This window comes from Punica granatum, chromosome 3, assembly GCF_007655135.1.
Source record: "Punica granatum isolate Tunisia-2019 chromosome 3, ASM765513v2, whole genome shotgun sequence".
Classification (NCBI taxonomy): domain Eukaryota; kingdom Viridiplantae; phylum Streptophyta; class Magnoliopsida; order Myrtales; family Lythraceae; genus Punica; species Punica granatum.
In genome coordinates, this window is record NC_045129.1 from 2,462,680 (window position 1) to 2,478,319 (window position 15,640).

General features: G+C 37.8%; 2 protein-coding genes across 2 annotated transcripts; both read right to left on the reverse strand.

The window, feature by feature from the left end:
- Positions 1 to 2,189: 2,189 nt before the first annotated feature.
- LOC116199193 (floricaula/leafy homolog) lies at positions 2,190 to 3,961 on the reverse strand. The gene is made up of 3 exons (XM_031529482.1): positions 3,497 to 3,961; positions 2,902 to 3,361; positions 2,190 to 2,806 (listed from the first exon to the last, which is right to left on the reverse strand). Exons 1-3 carry the CDS (start codon positions 3,859 to 3,861, stop codon positions 2,378 to 2,380), a joined length of 1,254 nt encoding a protein of 417 aa, XP_031385342.1. The 5' UTR covers positions 3,862 to 3,961; the 3' UTR covers positions 2,190 to 2,377.
- Positions 3,962 to 14,179: 10,218 nt separating this feature from the next.
- LOC116199155 (transcription repressor OFP8-like) lies at positions 14,180 to 15,248 on the reverse strand. Its single transcript, XM_031529444.1, has 2 exons — positions 14,787 to 15,248; positions 14,180 to 14,692 (listed from the first exon to the last, which is right to left on the reverse strand). The coding sequence occupies exons 1-2, from the start codon at positions 15,126 to 15,128 to the stop codon at positions 14,267 to 14,269; spliced, it is 768 nt and encodes a 255-aa protein (XP_031385304.1). The 5' UTR covers positions 15,129 to 15,248; the 3' UTR covers positions 14,180 to 14,266.
- Positions 15,249 to 15,640: the final 392 nt, after the last annotated feature.

A 15,640-nucleotide genomic window follows, 5' to 3' on the forward strand; every position in this document is an offset into this window, starting at 1 on the left:
GGTACGAAATTCTGCAAGAAGACCGATACTGACATGACCAAACAGCTAAGGACTGTTTTTATTAGCTCTGCAAATACTATACGGGACCGATAAACCGCTCAGTGCGAGTTCTTGATATGACGAAATGCGATATTTGAATCGACCACATGGTGGTCTAGGAAAATACTGGCAGTCGCTAATTTGTTGGTTTCGATCTGCCCGTCCCTATTATTTTGCTGTACAGTAAAAATGTTAATGGTCCATGTATGTAGTGTAGGCACTCACGGGATTATAATCCCTTTGCCATGCCATGCATACATGTTTTAGACAGTCGCGCCCCTGCCTCATGCACAAGCAGAATTTTTTTCTTTGGACCATGTCATTGACAAATTATATGTTGCGTACTTACTCGTGACTTTTTTTTTTTCCTTTTGACTTTTTTCAACCCAACCTATGTATATCTCGAACATATTTATTGTTTACTTAGCACGTTAAGCATAATATATATATTCACAGATTCTTTTAGCTGATATTGCTACTTAAGTCACTACAACAAAGTATTTTATTAGCAATTAATTAAACAATTTTATTTCCAATCATACATATATTTAGCATCATGCCCTTTAACTATTGAGTTGTAGCAACTAATTTGCAACTATATATATATATTTTTCGTTGTTATGGGTTATAGCAACAACATTTTACCTCTTAGCAAAGTGAAAAATGTAATTGTTAAAGAATTCATATAGCAACTAATAAACTCTTTAGCAACTACAATTTCAGCTATTAAAAATATATATATATTTGCTAAAATTTATACAAACTAAAATAATTTGGTTGACATTTCAGTTACAACAGCTTAGTAGCTAAGGGAATTGATAACTATATATATATATCATTGAAATATATTTTAGTTGTTAGATGCGACTTTTTAGCTATTGATCACTTAGTTGTTAATAAATACATGGGAAAAGTACAAAAACCCAATTGTGCATCGAATTTGAGACAAATTGGACTTTATGATTTTTTAGGGATAAATAATATCATGTGATTCACTTTGCGAGACATAATAGATCTCACTGTTAATTTTTCATCACTTTTGGTCTCAAACTTTTTTTTGTCATTATTACCCTCAAACTTTTAACTTTTTTTGTAATTTGATCCTAAAATTCGAAAAAAAAAAAAGAAAAATGGAGGCTTGGGCCACCGATAGGCGACCTCGACCCCACCACCAAGGTTCCGACACTCACAGAGGATGCCAGAAACCTCAAGAGTGGGGTCATGGTCTTCGATTGGTGGTCCTAGCCCCTGAATCGATCGGGATCTCGAACTCGAGATCCTGATTGTTTCGGGGGCGGGGCCACCAATATGCGGCCCTGATCCCATCTCCATGGTCGCAGCACCCTCTGTGGGTGCATGCAACCTTGGTGGTGGAGTCGGGATCGCCGACAGACGACCCCGGCCTTTTCCCACTTTTTTTTCTCGAATTTTAGGATCAAATTAAAAAAAAAGTTAAAAGTTTGAGGATCAAAAGTAACTAAAAAATTAATAATGAGGTTCATTATATCTCACAAAGTGAACCATAATGTGTTATTTGTCCCTAAAAAAACTACACGGTCCAATTTGTCTTAAGTTCAAACTATAAATGAAGTTTTTATACTTTTCCCTAAATACTCTGTTGTAGTGCTCACTTACAAATATTCATGGCATACAACCCTATAGATCATTGTGCGAACTTTTTTTTTTCTCCCGAAAATTGCCATAGATGGCGTGTTTAATATGAGCTAGAGTGGGTTAGAATGAACTTACGCACATTAACTTGTCCATGATGCTGTCCAAGCAATTCATCTATGATCTATAGGCTTATATGCGTAGTTCCCATCTCATGTTAGGATGATTTCCAAGCCCAAACCCTCTTTACAGTTTAGCCCAGATCACGTCTGGGCTTCTTCCTATCTAAAAGCAACACCCCGATCCTTCAGCCCAATCCCACTGGAAGCTCATGTCCGATATTCCAATCACACTATCTTTAGACCAATAGTGGCCACATATCTCTTCCTTTTCTTCCATTTTTCATGTTTCAGTCTTCATATCTATTCTTCGGTTAGGAAGGAGATCCTTTAGTTAGTAGGAAGGCCCAAAGATCATGATGCGATGTTTGAGTGGGAAACCGAAAATGTTAATCCTCTCAGACAAATTTGGCACGCTAATTTGCTAATTTAGGACAGTCTATGCTCCTTGGGTTTAACATGAAAAAGATACTGCAAATGTTCCAATGCTTCATATAAGAGTCAAACATCATTAATCAAAATCCATGATACCTAATACAGACATGAGCATATTATAGCCCTACCGGGTGATCTGGGGTCCGAGGAATGAGATTGATAGTAATTACTAATTAGTATGGCGGAATATGTTGGTGCTGATGCTGCTGTTGATGATGATGGTGGTGTTGAGTGGCTGCAGTTGTCCCTCCGCCGGAGACCGAGCTGGAAGCAGCGGAGGTGCAGAGGCGGCTTCGCTCGGCATGGCAGAGTTGGCGGAGCCTTGTAGGGACGTACCAGACGACAAGGCGGGGATGAGAGTTAAAGACAGCATCGATGTCCCACGAGCCCTCACGGGCTGCAATGGCCACAAGCGGCCTGTAGCAGGCTTGCCTCCAAGCCCCGACGTTCTCCCCTCTCTCCTTGAACGCCCGCCTCAGAGCATTCGAGGCCTCCTCGTCTAGGCAGTGCAACGCGTAGCAGTGAACGTAGTGCCTCATCTTTGGCTTGTTGATGTAGCTCGCTCCTGCCTTCTTCGCATACCGAAACACCTGATTTGTCACCTACATAACATGAAACGTTAATTCTGCAGCATCCACACCTCAATTTTTTTTTTTATGTATATTCATCGCAACGCGATTGTCGTCTAATGGTGTACCTTCGTGGGGCATTTTTCGCCACGCTCTTTGGCAATGTTCTGGACTTGGATGAGGAATTCTCGGCACTGATCGTAGAGGTGGAAGAGGTAATCAAGGCCGTTCTTCTTGCCACGGGCCACCTCCCCGGGCTCTGTCACAATGAACGGATGCTCCCTCTGCCTCCTATACTGATCTTCCTCCTCTTCATCGTCGTCCTCATCGTCGTCATCCTCCTCGTTGTCGCCTCTCCGTCTCCTCGGCCTCCTCCGCCTGTTTCTCCTCTGTCGTGCTAGCTTCTTCCCTATGACCCCATCACCGCCAACATCAGCCGCACCTTCCACTGCCCCATTATTCTCTTGCTGAACTGGCTCCTCCGAGAGGCCTTCCTGCGAGAGGGCATCCATCACCGTGGCGGTGCCGTCGGAGGCGGGGTGGAGAAGCCGCCTACGCTCGGCCCTGACAGCAGATTTTATGCCGTACCTTGTCGGAGGAACAGCCACATATATAATAACATAGTCCAATAATATTACATGTTACATATATTAATACAATATTATCATATGATATGTATGCTAAAATATAATCAGCGTGGACATCATGTACGTATATCTTTACCTTTCTCCGACAAGAAGCTCATAACGGAATATTTGACTGAGGCTGTTCATCATGTCGTCAAGCTCCTCTTCCTTCATGTCGATGAGGGTGTTCACGGTGAACCCGAGCTCAGCGATCTTCGCAGCCGTGAAGTACCTGATCCCGTAGGCCTGGAAGAGCTCCTCCATCCCCACCATCCCCGGGGGCTGCGGGGGAGGCGGCAGTGGCGGAGGAGGAGGGGAAAGGGGCTGCGGCAGGGCTAGGGGATGCGGTGGCGGGACTGGCTCCAGCAGCCGGTTGGGGTCCGGCCACTTGAACAGGCTGGCCGTGAATATGGCCTGGTGGTGATGGTGGTGGTGGTGGTGGTGCTGATCTCCTGGATCCATTATTAACAAGAAAGTGATGATATTGAGTTCAGACCTTTGCTTACTTCCAGCCGGCAGGCAGGCTTTAATTGGAGATCAGAGCAGCCACTTACTTAGAACGACAAGGTGAAAGGACATACATAAACACAGCGATATATATATCAGTCCTTGTTATGTTCCACTGGACCAAACCAATCATAATTGTCGTATAAATAAGATCTAAGACCGAATGAAATTTTCCCTTAATTTCAACGCAAGACATGGACCTCTCGTGATGCGATTTAATCGTTAACATATGATTATTAACACATACGATCATTTTATGTTGCTGCCTACGCATACTAATTCGATGGAAATCTGAGTAAATCAAATGAAAGCTAGTTTTATGACCTCTTATGAGCTTATACCATACCAAATCTAATGAGTTTATAAGAGATTGGGTATCATAATTTATTAGTTTGAGCTTTTGAATTGAAGATGAGCTCAATTGCTTATAGGTCCGATGGATATTTTATAAATTAAGTATAGCGAAAAGTGAATTTCATGTTAGTCTCCTAACTTGAGTTTTGAAATGAAAAGCTCCCAGCTCATGCTAGTTAGCTCAAACACAAAAGAGTGAGTCATAGTTGTGATCCGTTGTTAAAGGTAGGTCTTCAAGCCACGTAAATAATAATAATAATAAACAAGGTAGATTTTTAAGGACATGGTACATCTAAGTTAGTGCAAAAATCGAGGTAGTTAGTCCAAACACTGAAGACTGAAGAGAGAAATCAAACTCGCAATTGGTTGTCGAGGACGCGCATTCAAGAATTTAATATTATGTTTGATAACGAAGTTAAATTTGATTTAATTTAATTTAATTTGATTTGATGAAATAAAAATAAAAATAGTTAGGAAAAGTATATAAGAGAATTTGAAAGAAAAAATAAATAAATAAAGTAATAATTGTGTTGTTGAATTGAGAAAAAAGTGTTGACTTTGAAAAAAAATTATTGAATAGTTAAAAAAATTTAGTATTAAAAAATTAATTGTAATAATATATAATAAAAAGTATGTGGAAAATTTTGAAAAAAAAGATATAAAAGTAATGATTGTATTGTTGAGTTAATAGAAAAGTAAAATAAAGTTAAATTAACTTAAAGTTAATTGCGTAAACATACATAAATAAGTTTTTTTTTCTAGATTAGATTGAACTCTATAATTATGTAGCGAGTAATAAGATTGATCCAAATATCTGGTAGATGCATTGTAGTTGTAATTACATTTCTCATTCTCCGCGCTTGCCGTTGTATAGAGCTTTTTCATGAGACAACTTATCCCTCTCTTCCTCGAAAAAATCTTGTATGCAACAGTGATATCATATAGCAATACCAAAAGTCAATAAGAGTTCATCATTTTAATTTTTAGTATGTAAACAAAAAAAAAATATTATTGACAAAAAAAATATTATTAACAAAAAAAATATTTTTTATGCGTTTTGTGATCTAATTTTACGTGATATTACCATTGCACACAAAATTTTGTTGTTCTTAATTGGCACCTAATAGGAATCTAATATCTTTCCTTTTTTTATTACAATTGAAGATCATGCTTAGTAGGAGATAATTTCTTAAATATATAATATATGAGGATACGAAAATCTCAGTACTAAGAGTTGAATTGAAAATTTCTTAAATATTATATGTATGTATGTGGCTGTATGAAACCTTCTTCTTTAATGGAGTGGAGTGACTTGGGGAAAGAAGATTAACATGACCCTGAAAGGACTTGGGGACAGTACAGTGCTGAGACAAAATCAATTGTACGGGAAAATGGTAAATACGGGGAGGCAAGATTCTCTGAATATTGGTCGCACGGAGACAGCCGTTGTATCCGCTGTGGAATTGGGTGCAGTGTCTTTGTCCTTATTTCCCCAGCTTCCTAGTCCTCATTAAGCTTTGGTTCTGTTCCCATTCTCATGGTCTAGTTTCGTCCTAACAAGTCTGGTCTAGTACAGTACCCGTTTGGTTTGGTTTGGTTCCTCCTCCGCCCTGCTCCGTTGTTCCTCTCTTTCCCCCACATAAGCCGTGCGTCTAGAAAGAGATAAAGAGAAGGGGTGATAAACGGACACGAAAGAGTCCAAATAATTTATAGTCGCTCGTGTTCCATGTTTCGATCACGTCCCAAGTCTTTTGATCGACTTGGAACAAAGGATTACAAGACATCATGTTCATTACATTTACATCCCACACGCCATACTTGTTAGGGAACCTTATTGACATAGAGAAGCCACACGTATATGCTTTGCTGCAGGGAGGAGGAGGAGCGGCACATCTCTGCCCAGGAATTCAGGAACATGCTGGCTGAGTAGGCGTCAGCTACGCGGTGGTCGAACCTACTTAACTAGATTTTACGTTCCAATATAATTTTTGATGTATAATTAAGCAGTTACATATTCAATCCGGCTAAAGAGAGAGCGACCTGAACAGCGAGAATGCCTTGCCGCTTCGAGGGCAGAAGCTTGCTGTTGACAGAAGCATCGGGATTATAGAGAATGAGATGTTGGAGGTCGATGTCGGCGAGGCTTCAATGAACTCCACGCCAGAGTTGTTGCAGAGGAGATCGGGTTCACCAGCAGAGTGGACAACCATCACACCCGCGAATGCATAGTACGGCACCAGCACATGGGCAAGGCTAGCCTTCAGTTCCCCCGACCCTGGACCCACCATTGTTATTGTTATGATAATTCTCGTCAGCGGCAGTAAAGGGGGCGTTGTAGCAGAATAAGAAGGCGCCAAACACTACGGAAAACTGTACTGAAATTTTGAGATGGAATGGATTCATCTCTGGTTTTAGACGGAAATTTTAAAAATTGAGGCGTAAAATTTCGTCTATTATCCAATAAATTGAAAAAAGTTAAAATCTTTGTCTCATTATTTGAGACGAATTAAGAGACGGAAAATACGGTCTCTTAATATGGAGACGACACGTTTCGTCTTTCTCACATAAACGAAATTTTGAGACCGAAATGGGTCTGTCTCAAATTTGAAACTGAGATTTTAAATTGAGACGAAAATTTTCGTTTATTATCAAATAGACAAAAAATAAAACGTATAACATAGTCTCTTTTTTTTTGATGGATTAGGAGACGAAAAACTTCATCTCTTATTAATGAGACATAAATATCTGTCTCAAATTTCAATCTCTATTCACATGAGACGAAAGTTTCTGCCTCAAATTTCCATCTCTAAAAAATATAAATATTTAACCACTCGCATATTAAATGCATCAAATAAGTTATTAATTGCTCATATTAGTTTTAATGTTGAGGGTAAATAAGATCACAAATTGGTAGGTATACGAATATAACTTATAAAAAAAGTCTATATAAAAATTTCAAAAATTATTAAGATAAATTCATATATTGATTGTACATTAAAAGTGCTGTAGATAAAATAATGAATAAATTACAGAAAAGAGATAAATAATATTAGGAAAAAAAATGTACAAACTACGATAAGTGAAAGTGTAAAATTAGTCGGAGGCATTTAACAAATAAGCAATAGAAGTATAAATATTTGTTTTAAAATGAAAATTTGTCATTGTATAACAAGTATAATGAAATGTTAAAATGTGTCGATAAATTAGAGTAGTCTAGGTGTTAACACGCATGCATGCCGGGGTGAAGACCTTGGTTCAAATCTCTACGAGTGCAAAGCCAACCATAAGTAATGAGACACGGTTCATTGGACCCCTTAAGCTCTTGCTCCTTCCAAGCTTCATTGACCCAATATTTTTTTTCTTTTTACATTTTTTGGCGAACTTCATTTTGAAGGAGTGAAACGAAGAGAAAGACAGAATTTTCCCTCTCCAACGGAGATACGAAAAGCTCCATCTCTCTTTTTGTCTTAATCGTGACATGGAAATTGAGACGGTATATTATGTCTATCAGGTTAAGACGAAAAATTCTGTCTCACTCGAGGATGAGATAGAAATTTTTATCTCAACATTTTGCAACGAGGTTTTTTTAGACGAATGCTCTAAGATGAAAAAGTACGTCTCTATATCATGTAGACACAAAAATTTTCGTCTCAATTGCCGGTCTCTATAGGAGCGAATTCTTGTAGTAAAAGTTTGAATAAGGCACGAGGAGATCGAGGTTAGACAATGGCAGCCAATGCTCTTGATGTTGATGAGCAGGAAGCGCTGCTGCCACCACCTCTCTCTTGCTGAGAGTCACCTTCATGGATCTGCACTTTCAATCGACCACAACTTGTTTGCTGCTCTAGAGACTTGACACGCACACTCACACACCTATAAATATATATATGATTAATGTGTATCGTATGGCAGTTCATGTGATACTAGCTAGCTATTATCAGCTGGCTTAGGTAGAGACAAACGTTAACATAGTAGGTTTATAGCTAGTATGTTTATGCATGGAAAGACTTCAAAACCGGACGACCCAAGTGGATGGTTGCTATAACAACCGAGCAGTGGTTATCCGCTGGACAGTTCTAATCGAAGGAGAGTCGATCTAGCATCGGTCAAGACATAAAATTGTTTTTCTGATCGAAGTGGCTGCTCTAGCTATTAATTGATCTCTTATAAGGGTGTTTACATTTTTTCTTCGTGGATTAAGCTAAATGTTTCGGTGATAAATTGGGGGCCTAAGCCCGGATTAAGCTAAATGTTTCCCTTAAAATACCGAGAATTTGGGTGAAAAGTTACAAGCTGATCTTCTGGAAACTAATTAATACCATACCCTTTTGGCTGGGGGGAGTAAGTAAGAAGTCGCAGTCGCAGTCGCAGCACTAAACTTCGCATTTGGACTTATATATGCTTAACTAAATGCTGCATATCTCACATTCACGAGGTATAATGTTTTAACCTACGCCGCGGGCATCATAGATCTAGGGCCTGGTGGAGGCGTACCACTGGGTGTTCACGCCCAAATTAGTCGTCCAGAGTCCACACTACTAATGGCACGACGGTGACTACGAGTATTTTATTACATTAATTATAGTATTTATTTTTTTCTCGTTATAAGCGAGATCCGTGAATCTAGCACAAGAATTAAAAAAAAATTGAAATAAAGATGTGCTGGAAGTTCCACTAATGAGTATCGAATTCAGGATCTCTTAGTTCAAGATGACAACTTATATCACTACACTAAAAATGGAGATCGATCAGATGCAGATTACCTGTTTCTTACCAGGAGGCCCAGCCGATGTAAACTGCTCAAACTGGGGGGAGGGTCTCTTCAAGCCCAACATGATCATACAACATATCGAACCCATAATTAAGTCCAACAGCCCACTAGTCACTTTGTACAAGGAGGATATCATATGGCACTCCGTACGTGAAAAGAGAGATCATAAGACTGCGTACCAAACATTATACGTCATCCAAGATATACATATATTAGATGAAATTTACGTAGAGCACAGTTTGCTAACTGCGTCTCGCATGTAGTTGAAATTTCCAGTTTTTAACCCAACTGTTCCCTTCTCAACTGCTGCCAAAATAAAATTCCAAATCCCGACACGCCTTTTCAAGGAAGGAAATTCTTAAGAATTAAAAATCAATATGGGTTGATTCAAGCAGTTCGACACTTATTCTGTTTAAGAAATGTCTCAAGTTCAAGTCCTTATGAATGTAGAAAATCTTCGTTGTGAGAGCTTTACTCCTTAGTAGGCCAATCCGGCTCGACAGGATTAATCGAGATCAATTGAGATTTCGAATATCAGGGTTCATAGCAAAAAAAAAAATCTTAAAATTTGATGTTAGTACATTTTATTACAAAATATCGACATTTTATTACAAAATTAAGATGCGAAAGTGAATTACCTTTCAGCAAAAATTAAGATGGGAAACTTCCTTTTTTTCAATTTGATTATGGGATATTGTTTTAGTTAGGTTGCATATCCTGACATCCAATTCGGAGCATTATTGCTACTTGTACAAAAATAAAAAAATTCCATCAAGACGACATAGCGATGTATCTTCTCAATAATATCGGGATAGATTTGTCCCAAAAGATGAGACAAAATTATGCTTCATGCGTATGCTCGAAAAGATGCATGGTAGACAGTGATGGTAATTACATGGAAAGGACACACAGACATGCACATGTACAAGACCTCCAACCATCTTTATGTCGTTGGGGTTAGGGGCTTTATATTATCAATTGTGTTTCTGTACCCTTGTGCTAAACTAATATATGTTTTGATAATAATTTAATCAAATTTGGATTTGGTAGATTGTGCATTAGATGTCGACGTACCTAACAATTTAATTATACCATTATTTTTGTCTTATTTATGCACCCGATCAGTCCAGACATATATAAACTCGACCTGGTTTCTTGTTATTGGGGCAAAAGGGAACAATAATTGTTGAATTTTTAGCTATGCCCAGATTTGTTTTAGTTTATAATAAATGCATAAAAATTAAGTTTATTAAACAAATTGAAAATAATAATGACGGACTGTTCTTTGTCGATATATATGTCCTTGATTCACATGTGCTCAGAATTGGACCGGTGCTGAGGTGTGCATTTTTGTCCGCATGCTCTTTGATCTGTACGTGTATATAAAATTATGTTTGCTATGATTTTTTGTTTAATGTAATTGTTAATTCAGACGGTGAAATTGATCGAGAAAAAAGAATTCCGCAGAAGATAAGGGGAAAACAAAAATAAATTAAAGGTTCTAATGTACATCCATAAAGCTGACAATAGAAATTAAAACAGCGGCAAAAAGGACCAATTCTTAAAATACTCAATCAAGCCAACTGCCAGATGCGTGTCGTATAAAGTTGAACCGAATTATTGAAAGTTGTTAATTTGTAATTTCATTTTTCTGTCATAAAAGAAATCAATGTCTCAGTATAAGAATATATATATATATATATATATATATATATATATATCAAAACAAAGAATGAGTTAGAACTTTCCTTGCGCCATATCAAAATGAAAAATGCTTTACCATATCATCACTTATATATTAAAGAAATTTTTTATCAATAGAATACATAATTATGTAAATGTTATATTTGCTTTTAATACAATAAAATATATAATATCATTTTATATTGACAACTATTTATGTGTAGTCGGAAAAAAAAATACATATATATATATATATATCCGGCTATTCATACGTGGCAAGTAAATTAAAAAAAAAAACAATGAAAGTGTTTTATAAAAGTAACACACAATCTTGCATTATAGAAAATACATATATGGTATGATACAATGAAATATGTTTGTAATTTTTACATTGGCAGCTGTATATATTTGTAGCCGTTTACATTATATGAACATATATAGCTGAAGATCTATGTCCGCTGCTTACATCCAAATTTACATTATATATTGGCAACTATATATAGACGGTGTTTACATCGAAACCGAAACCATTGTATTTCCATTTGTAAATATGTGCGGGTATCTTTGTCAACTTATATATATTGTATAATGCGTTGCATGCTCATCTAATATCAACATCGATCTTACGTTGGTCATTTCAAAACAACTTCATCAGGATCTGAGTTTATTATTTTTATTCGATTAATATATTTGACTCAAAAATTTTAATTTAACTAGTGTAACTGCACGTACGTTCCACGTGCATTAGGTGATTGTTTATTATTGAGATAACACATATATCATAGTAGAATTATGTTATTTCCTCCATCACGATTTTCGTGCTCTACTTAAAGAGAGACAGAACGAAGACATGATCGAGGTAAATGGACAAAGTTTCTCATGCAAGGCGAAGAACCCCCAATGAAACCATATGTGATGATGAGATTCAAATAACATGAGTCTTCTTATAAATAATATTTTTTTTAGTACAAGTAGCGGACCTCGACGTGAGGAAAGAGTGAAAACTTTCCAACGCCACATATATGAAGGATAAAAATCAAACAATGTTAATTTAGAGACAAAACCATAAGGTGAAGCATATGATACAAGGTCATTATGGAGGATATAAGATCATGAATGAAGATACTCTGTGTAGCAATTGGAAGGGAGCAAGCGTAATATTTTCCGAGAACAAAGTTCAATCAAATTTTCACGGTACACTGTGTATGCAAAAATAATATCATACAATCAAAAAGAGAAACAAAAGAGCTATTCAAAAAGAGACATCTAAGGTGTGACAGTAGTTATCAGAGGATTGCTGATGCAGTCAGGATGAGAATCATATCTTTATTGAGCTTCCAACAAAATAGCTCGCCCAAAACTGGCAAATAACCTTTGAATATTAATCGGATATCAGCCTACAAATTCCCAGTTCCCTACTCAAATGCTGAAGAATGTATTTAGATTTAGAATTGAGTTAAAATGAATTTTGATTTTAATTAGTTTGTAATGATTGTATTGTTGAATTATGAGAAAAAATGTGAAAAAGTAATAAATAATTGAAATAAATTAATAATTAAGTAATGATTGTGTTATTGAATTATAAGAAAAAATGTGAAAAAATAATGAATAATTAAAATAAAATAATAATCAAATTATTAAATTGAAGATAAATAAAATTGAATTGAATTGAATTAAAAAATTTTCAAAATCCAAACACATTTCATTTTCCTTTTATAACAGTAACAAAGGAAAAAAAAAATCCCCACTTGACTACAAAACTCAATCTGCAGTACCCATCCAATCAACCTGTCCCTAGTACTTAGTCTATCGGTAGACCCGCTCCCCGAAAGTCGTTTTACCCTTCTCTAGTTGTATCATTTCAGCCTTTGCCACCTCCCCACCAGGCTCCTTTAAGCGTTTCACAGAAGTCGGATGCCCTTCCTCCCTCGCTCGTCTCCCAATTGCCTTCATCCTCGCTCATCCTTACCAATATATACATGTGATGGCAAAAATTCTTTTAGAGCAGAACATGTCACTAACAAAGAAATGGAATGAGAGCATTGCGTCGAGCACATTTCAACCATATAGTTATGGCTACACATAATCAGCGTGATTACGTTATAAACCGAAGAGAGAGGCTCACTTAACGGTACTAAGCCAAAGGGCATGGGAGCCGCCGTAGGGGCTCTAACTGTATCAGAGAAGTGACAATAGTGGGAATTACATGCCGGACAATTGCAACTAGAGGCAAACAAGAAAGTTGCAACCCGCAACCACAGGCGAGAACAAGTCTGTTAAAGTGGGAATTACTGGGAGTAGGCAACAAGGACATAAACGAACGTTAATGTAGGATAAGCGTAATCAAGGAATTTACCCAAAAAGAAACATAATCAAGGAAGCGGAACAAGGACGAAGGAAGGGGAAGACGCTGGCAATTACTGTATAGAGGCGACAGAAGCATTTCAAAACAAAGAGGCTATAGGAAAACAAACAAATAAAAAGCGAAAAGGCATTATCGGTGATTAGGACATTCCGGAGGCTTCTTATGGCGTTAGACATGTGAAGGGCAGGGGTATTTTGGGAATAAGAAAGTATTGGAAACATCACATACTTGTAAGGAGAGAGATTATTTGCATGAAAACTATTTTTTTTTTTACTATCTTCTCTTATAACTTCTTATATTTCAATTTTTTTCCAATGAATGTTTAATTCGTGTATATATTTATAAGATATTTTATTTGTACGGTCTAGTGCGATGCATGGGTATTCAGTTAGTTGAAAATAAAGTAAAATAAAATGACACATAAATTCTACTTGTGAAGATTCAATCCATGACCTCTTTAATTCCGAGACATATGAACACTCCAGCTTCCTCTTAATTCATAATTTCTCATGGCTAGAGAATTTCCACATTTATCAGTTCTATGTGTCATTAGATTAAACAACCGTAGATAAAGCATGGAGTAAAGAAAAAATGGTGCACTGTAGTGAAACATTCTCTCATGATAATTTAGAAGTTTTAAATTCGAATCGTTATGATAAAACTACTCGTGTTCTATATAGTAGGTTTTCTATTTTCTCGTAAATAATTCATGAAGCTTCTTTATAAGTAAATAGAAAATGTATGAGGTAAATTAGCACATTTGTTTCCATTAAGGTTCTATTATAGGCCCCGCTTTTTCTACCTCTTCAAATCTTTTAATTGAAAAACGATGTGTTTAAGATTCCCAGATTCAAACTCGAATTTCGACTTAATTAATCTCTATAGCCGTACCACTTTACATGCAGGGCTGGCTAAGCTTGTTTGCGGTTTTATCCGTGGTAAATTCTTGCAAATTAATAAGCTCGTTACGGACTTTTTGGATATGTTCTCCTCCGGATCAAAGGAGACCTGCGGATCCATCATGTGAGAGAGGTCTGCGATACATGTATTGTATTTACGGTCAATCCTATCGGTTCGACGATGTACGAAACCCGAACTTCTCTTGATAGAACAATATATCTATTGATCGAGCCCAAAAAGAGCTACAAAGTACAAATTAAGAGAGTTACGTAGTAATGAAGATTTTTTCAGGACCAGTGAGGGAAGAGAGCTTCCCAAATCTCAGTGAACACCTCAACAATAACTTTGTGGTGATGGTGAGAGTTCAAGGACAGGAAGCATTGGAGCAGGCCCTCGAGTTCCTCGGCTCCGAACATCTCCTTCTCAACGATCATCTCAACCATCGACCTCCTGAAATCCCCGGAGGGGTCGCTCGACTTCTTCACCACGGCGAAGCTGCCCTTGATGTTGTTGTTCTTGTCATCGCTGTCCATGGGTAAAACATTGACTTCCGATCGGCTTCTCCTCCTCCGGCGAGCGCTCCGCCGTCGCCGGTGGGATCCAGAGGAGTCAGAGGAGAAGCTTCTGGAGGAGAAGAGCGTGTCGGTCTCGTCCTCCTCCTCCCTCTGGTCATCGCTGCTAAACCACCGGTCCTCAAACCGGGACAACTCGCACTGCAATACGAATAAAAGACGGTTTCCAATATAAAAAACAAGCGAGAAAAAGATTGCGAGTATATGTTTTTATAACTCACATATCTATACGCACCTTGTGTTTCTTCTTGTTATCGTCGAGCTTATGAAACGGGTGGTTGAGCGGCGAAACGATGGGCGCAGTGGGGCAAACCCGTCCTCTTAAGACGTCGCCGATTGTAAAGGCCGGTATCGAGTCCTCGGGCACCCTTGGGATCGGGAACGGGCCGGGCCTGATGGCAGGCTGGAGTGGAGAAATGGGCTTGCACATCGTGGGGAGGCTGTGGAAGGAGTTCTGGCGGGGGAGAAGGACGGATTTGTCGACGACATCAGAGAGGGTTCGAGAGCTGCAGGAGGCGAAGGATGGACGAAACGTGCCTTGGAATAGCCTCGGTTTCGGTCGAGCGCTCTCCTCCATGAGTGTGAGGGAAGAAGAACAAGTGAAAGGGGAGATAGCGGAGGAAGAGGAGGAGAAGGAAAATTTTGAATGGAGAGACACAGCGGAGGGTTTGGTTTTTGTTTTGGAAGGAGGAGGAGAGATATAAAAGAGAGTGGCACACTCAAAAGCAAGGCGTTGACGTAAGAAATGATGGGTGAGTGGGTGCATATAATAATACAAACTTCATTCGCCCAAAAGTAAAAGAATACAAACTTCCACTTCCCCTTGATAATAATCTATTATTATATTAACATTTATCCACTTATATTGGATAAATTGTAAAATACCGAGTAAACTCTATTTTAAAAGCTGGAATTCATTTTTTTCTTTTACTGAAAATATGGGGGGCAAGATAAAACAAGAGGGTGAGGGAGCACTTATTCCTCCTAAAATTTTAATATTAAAAAAAATATATTATAACGACTCATGCTCTCGCTTGATAATTTAAAAGTTTTAGATTCGATTTTCATGATAGAACTATTCGTATTAAA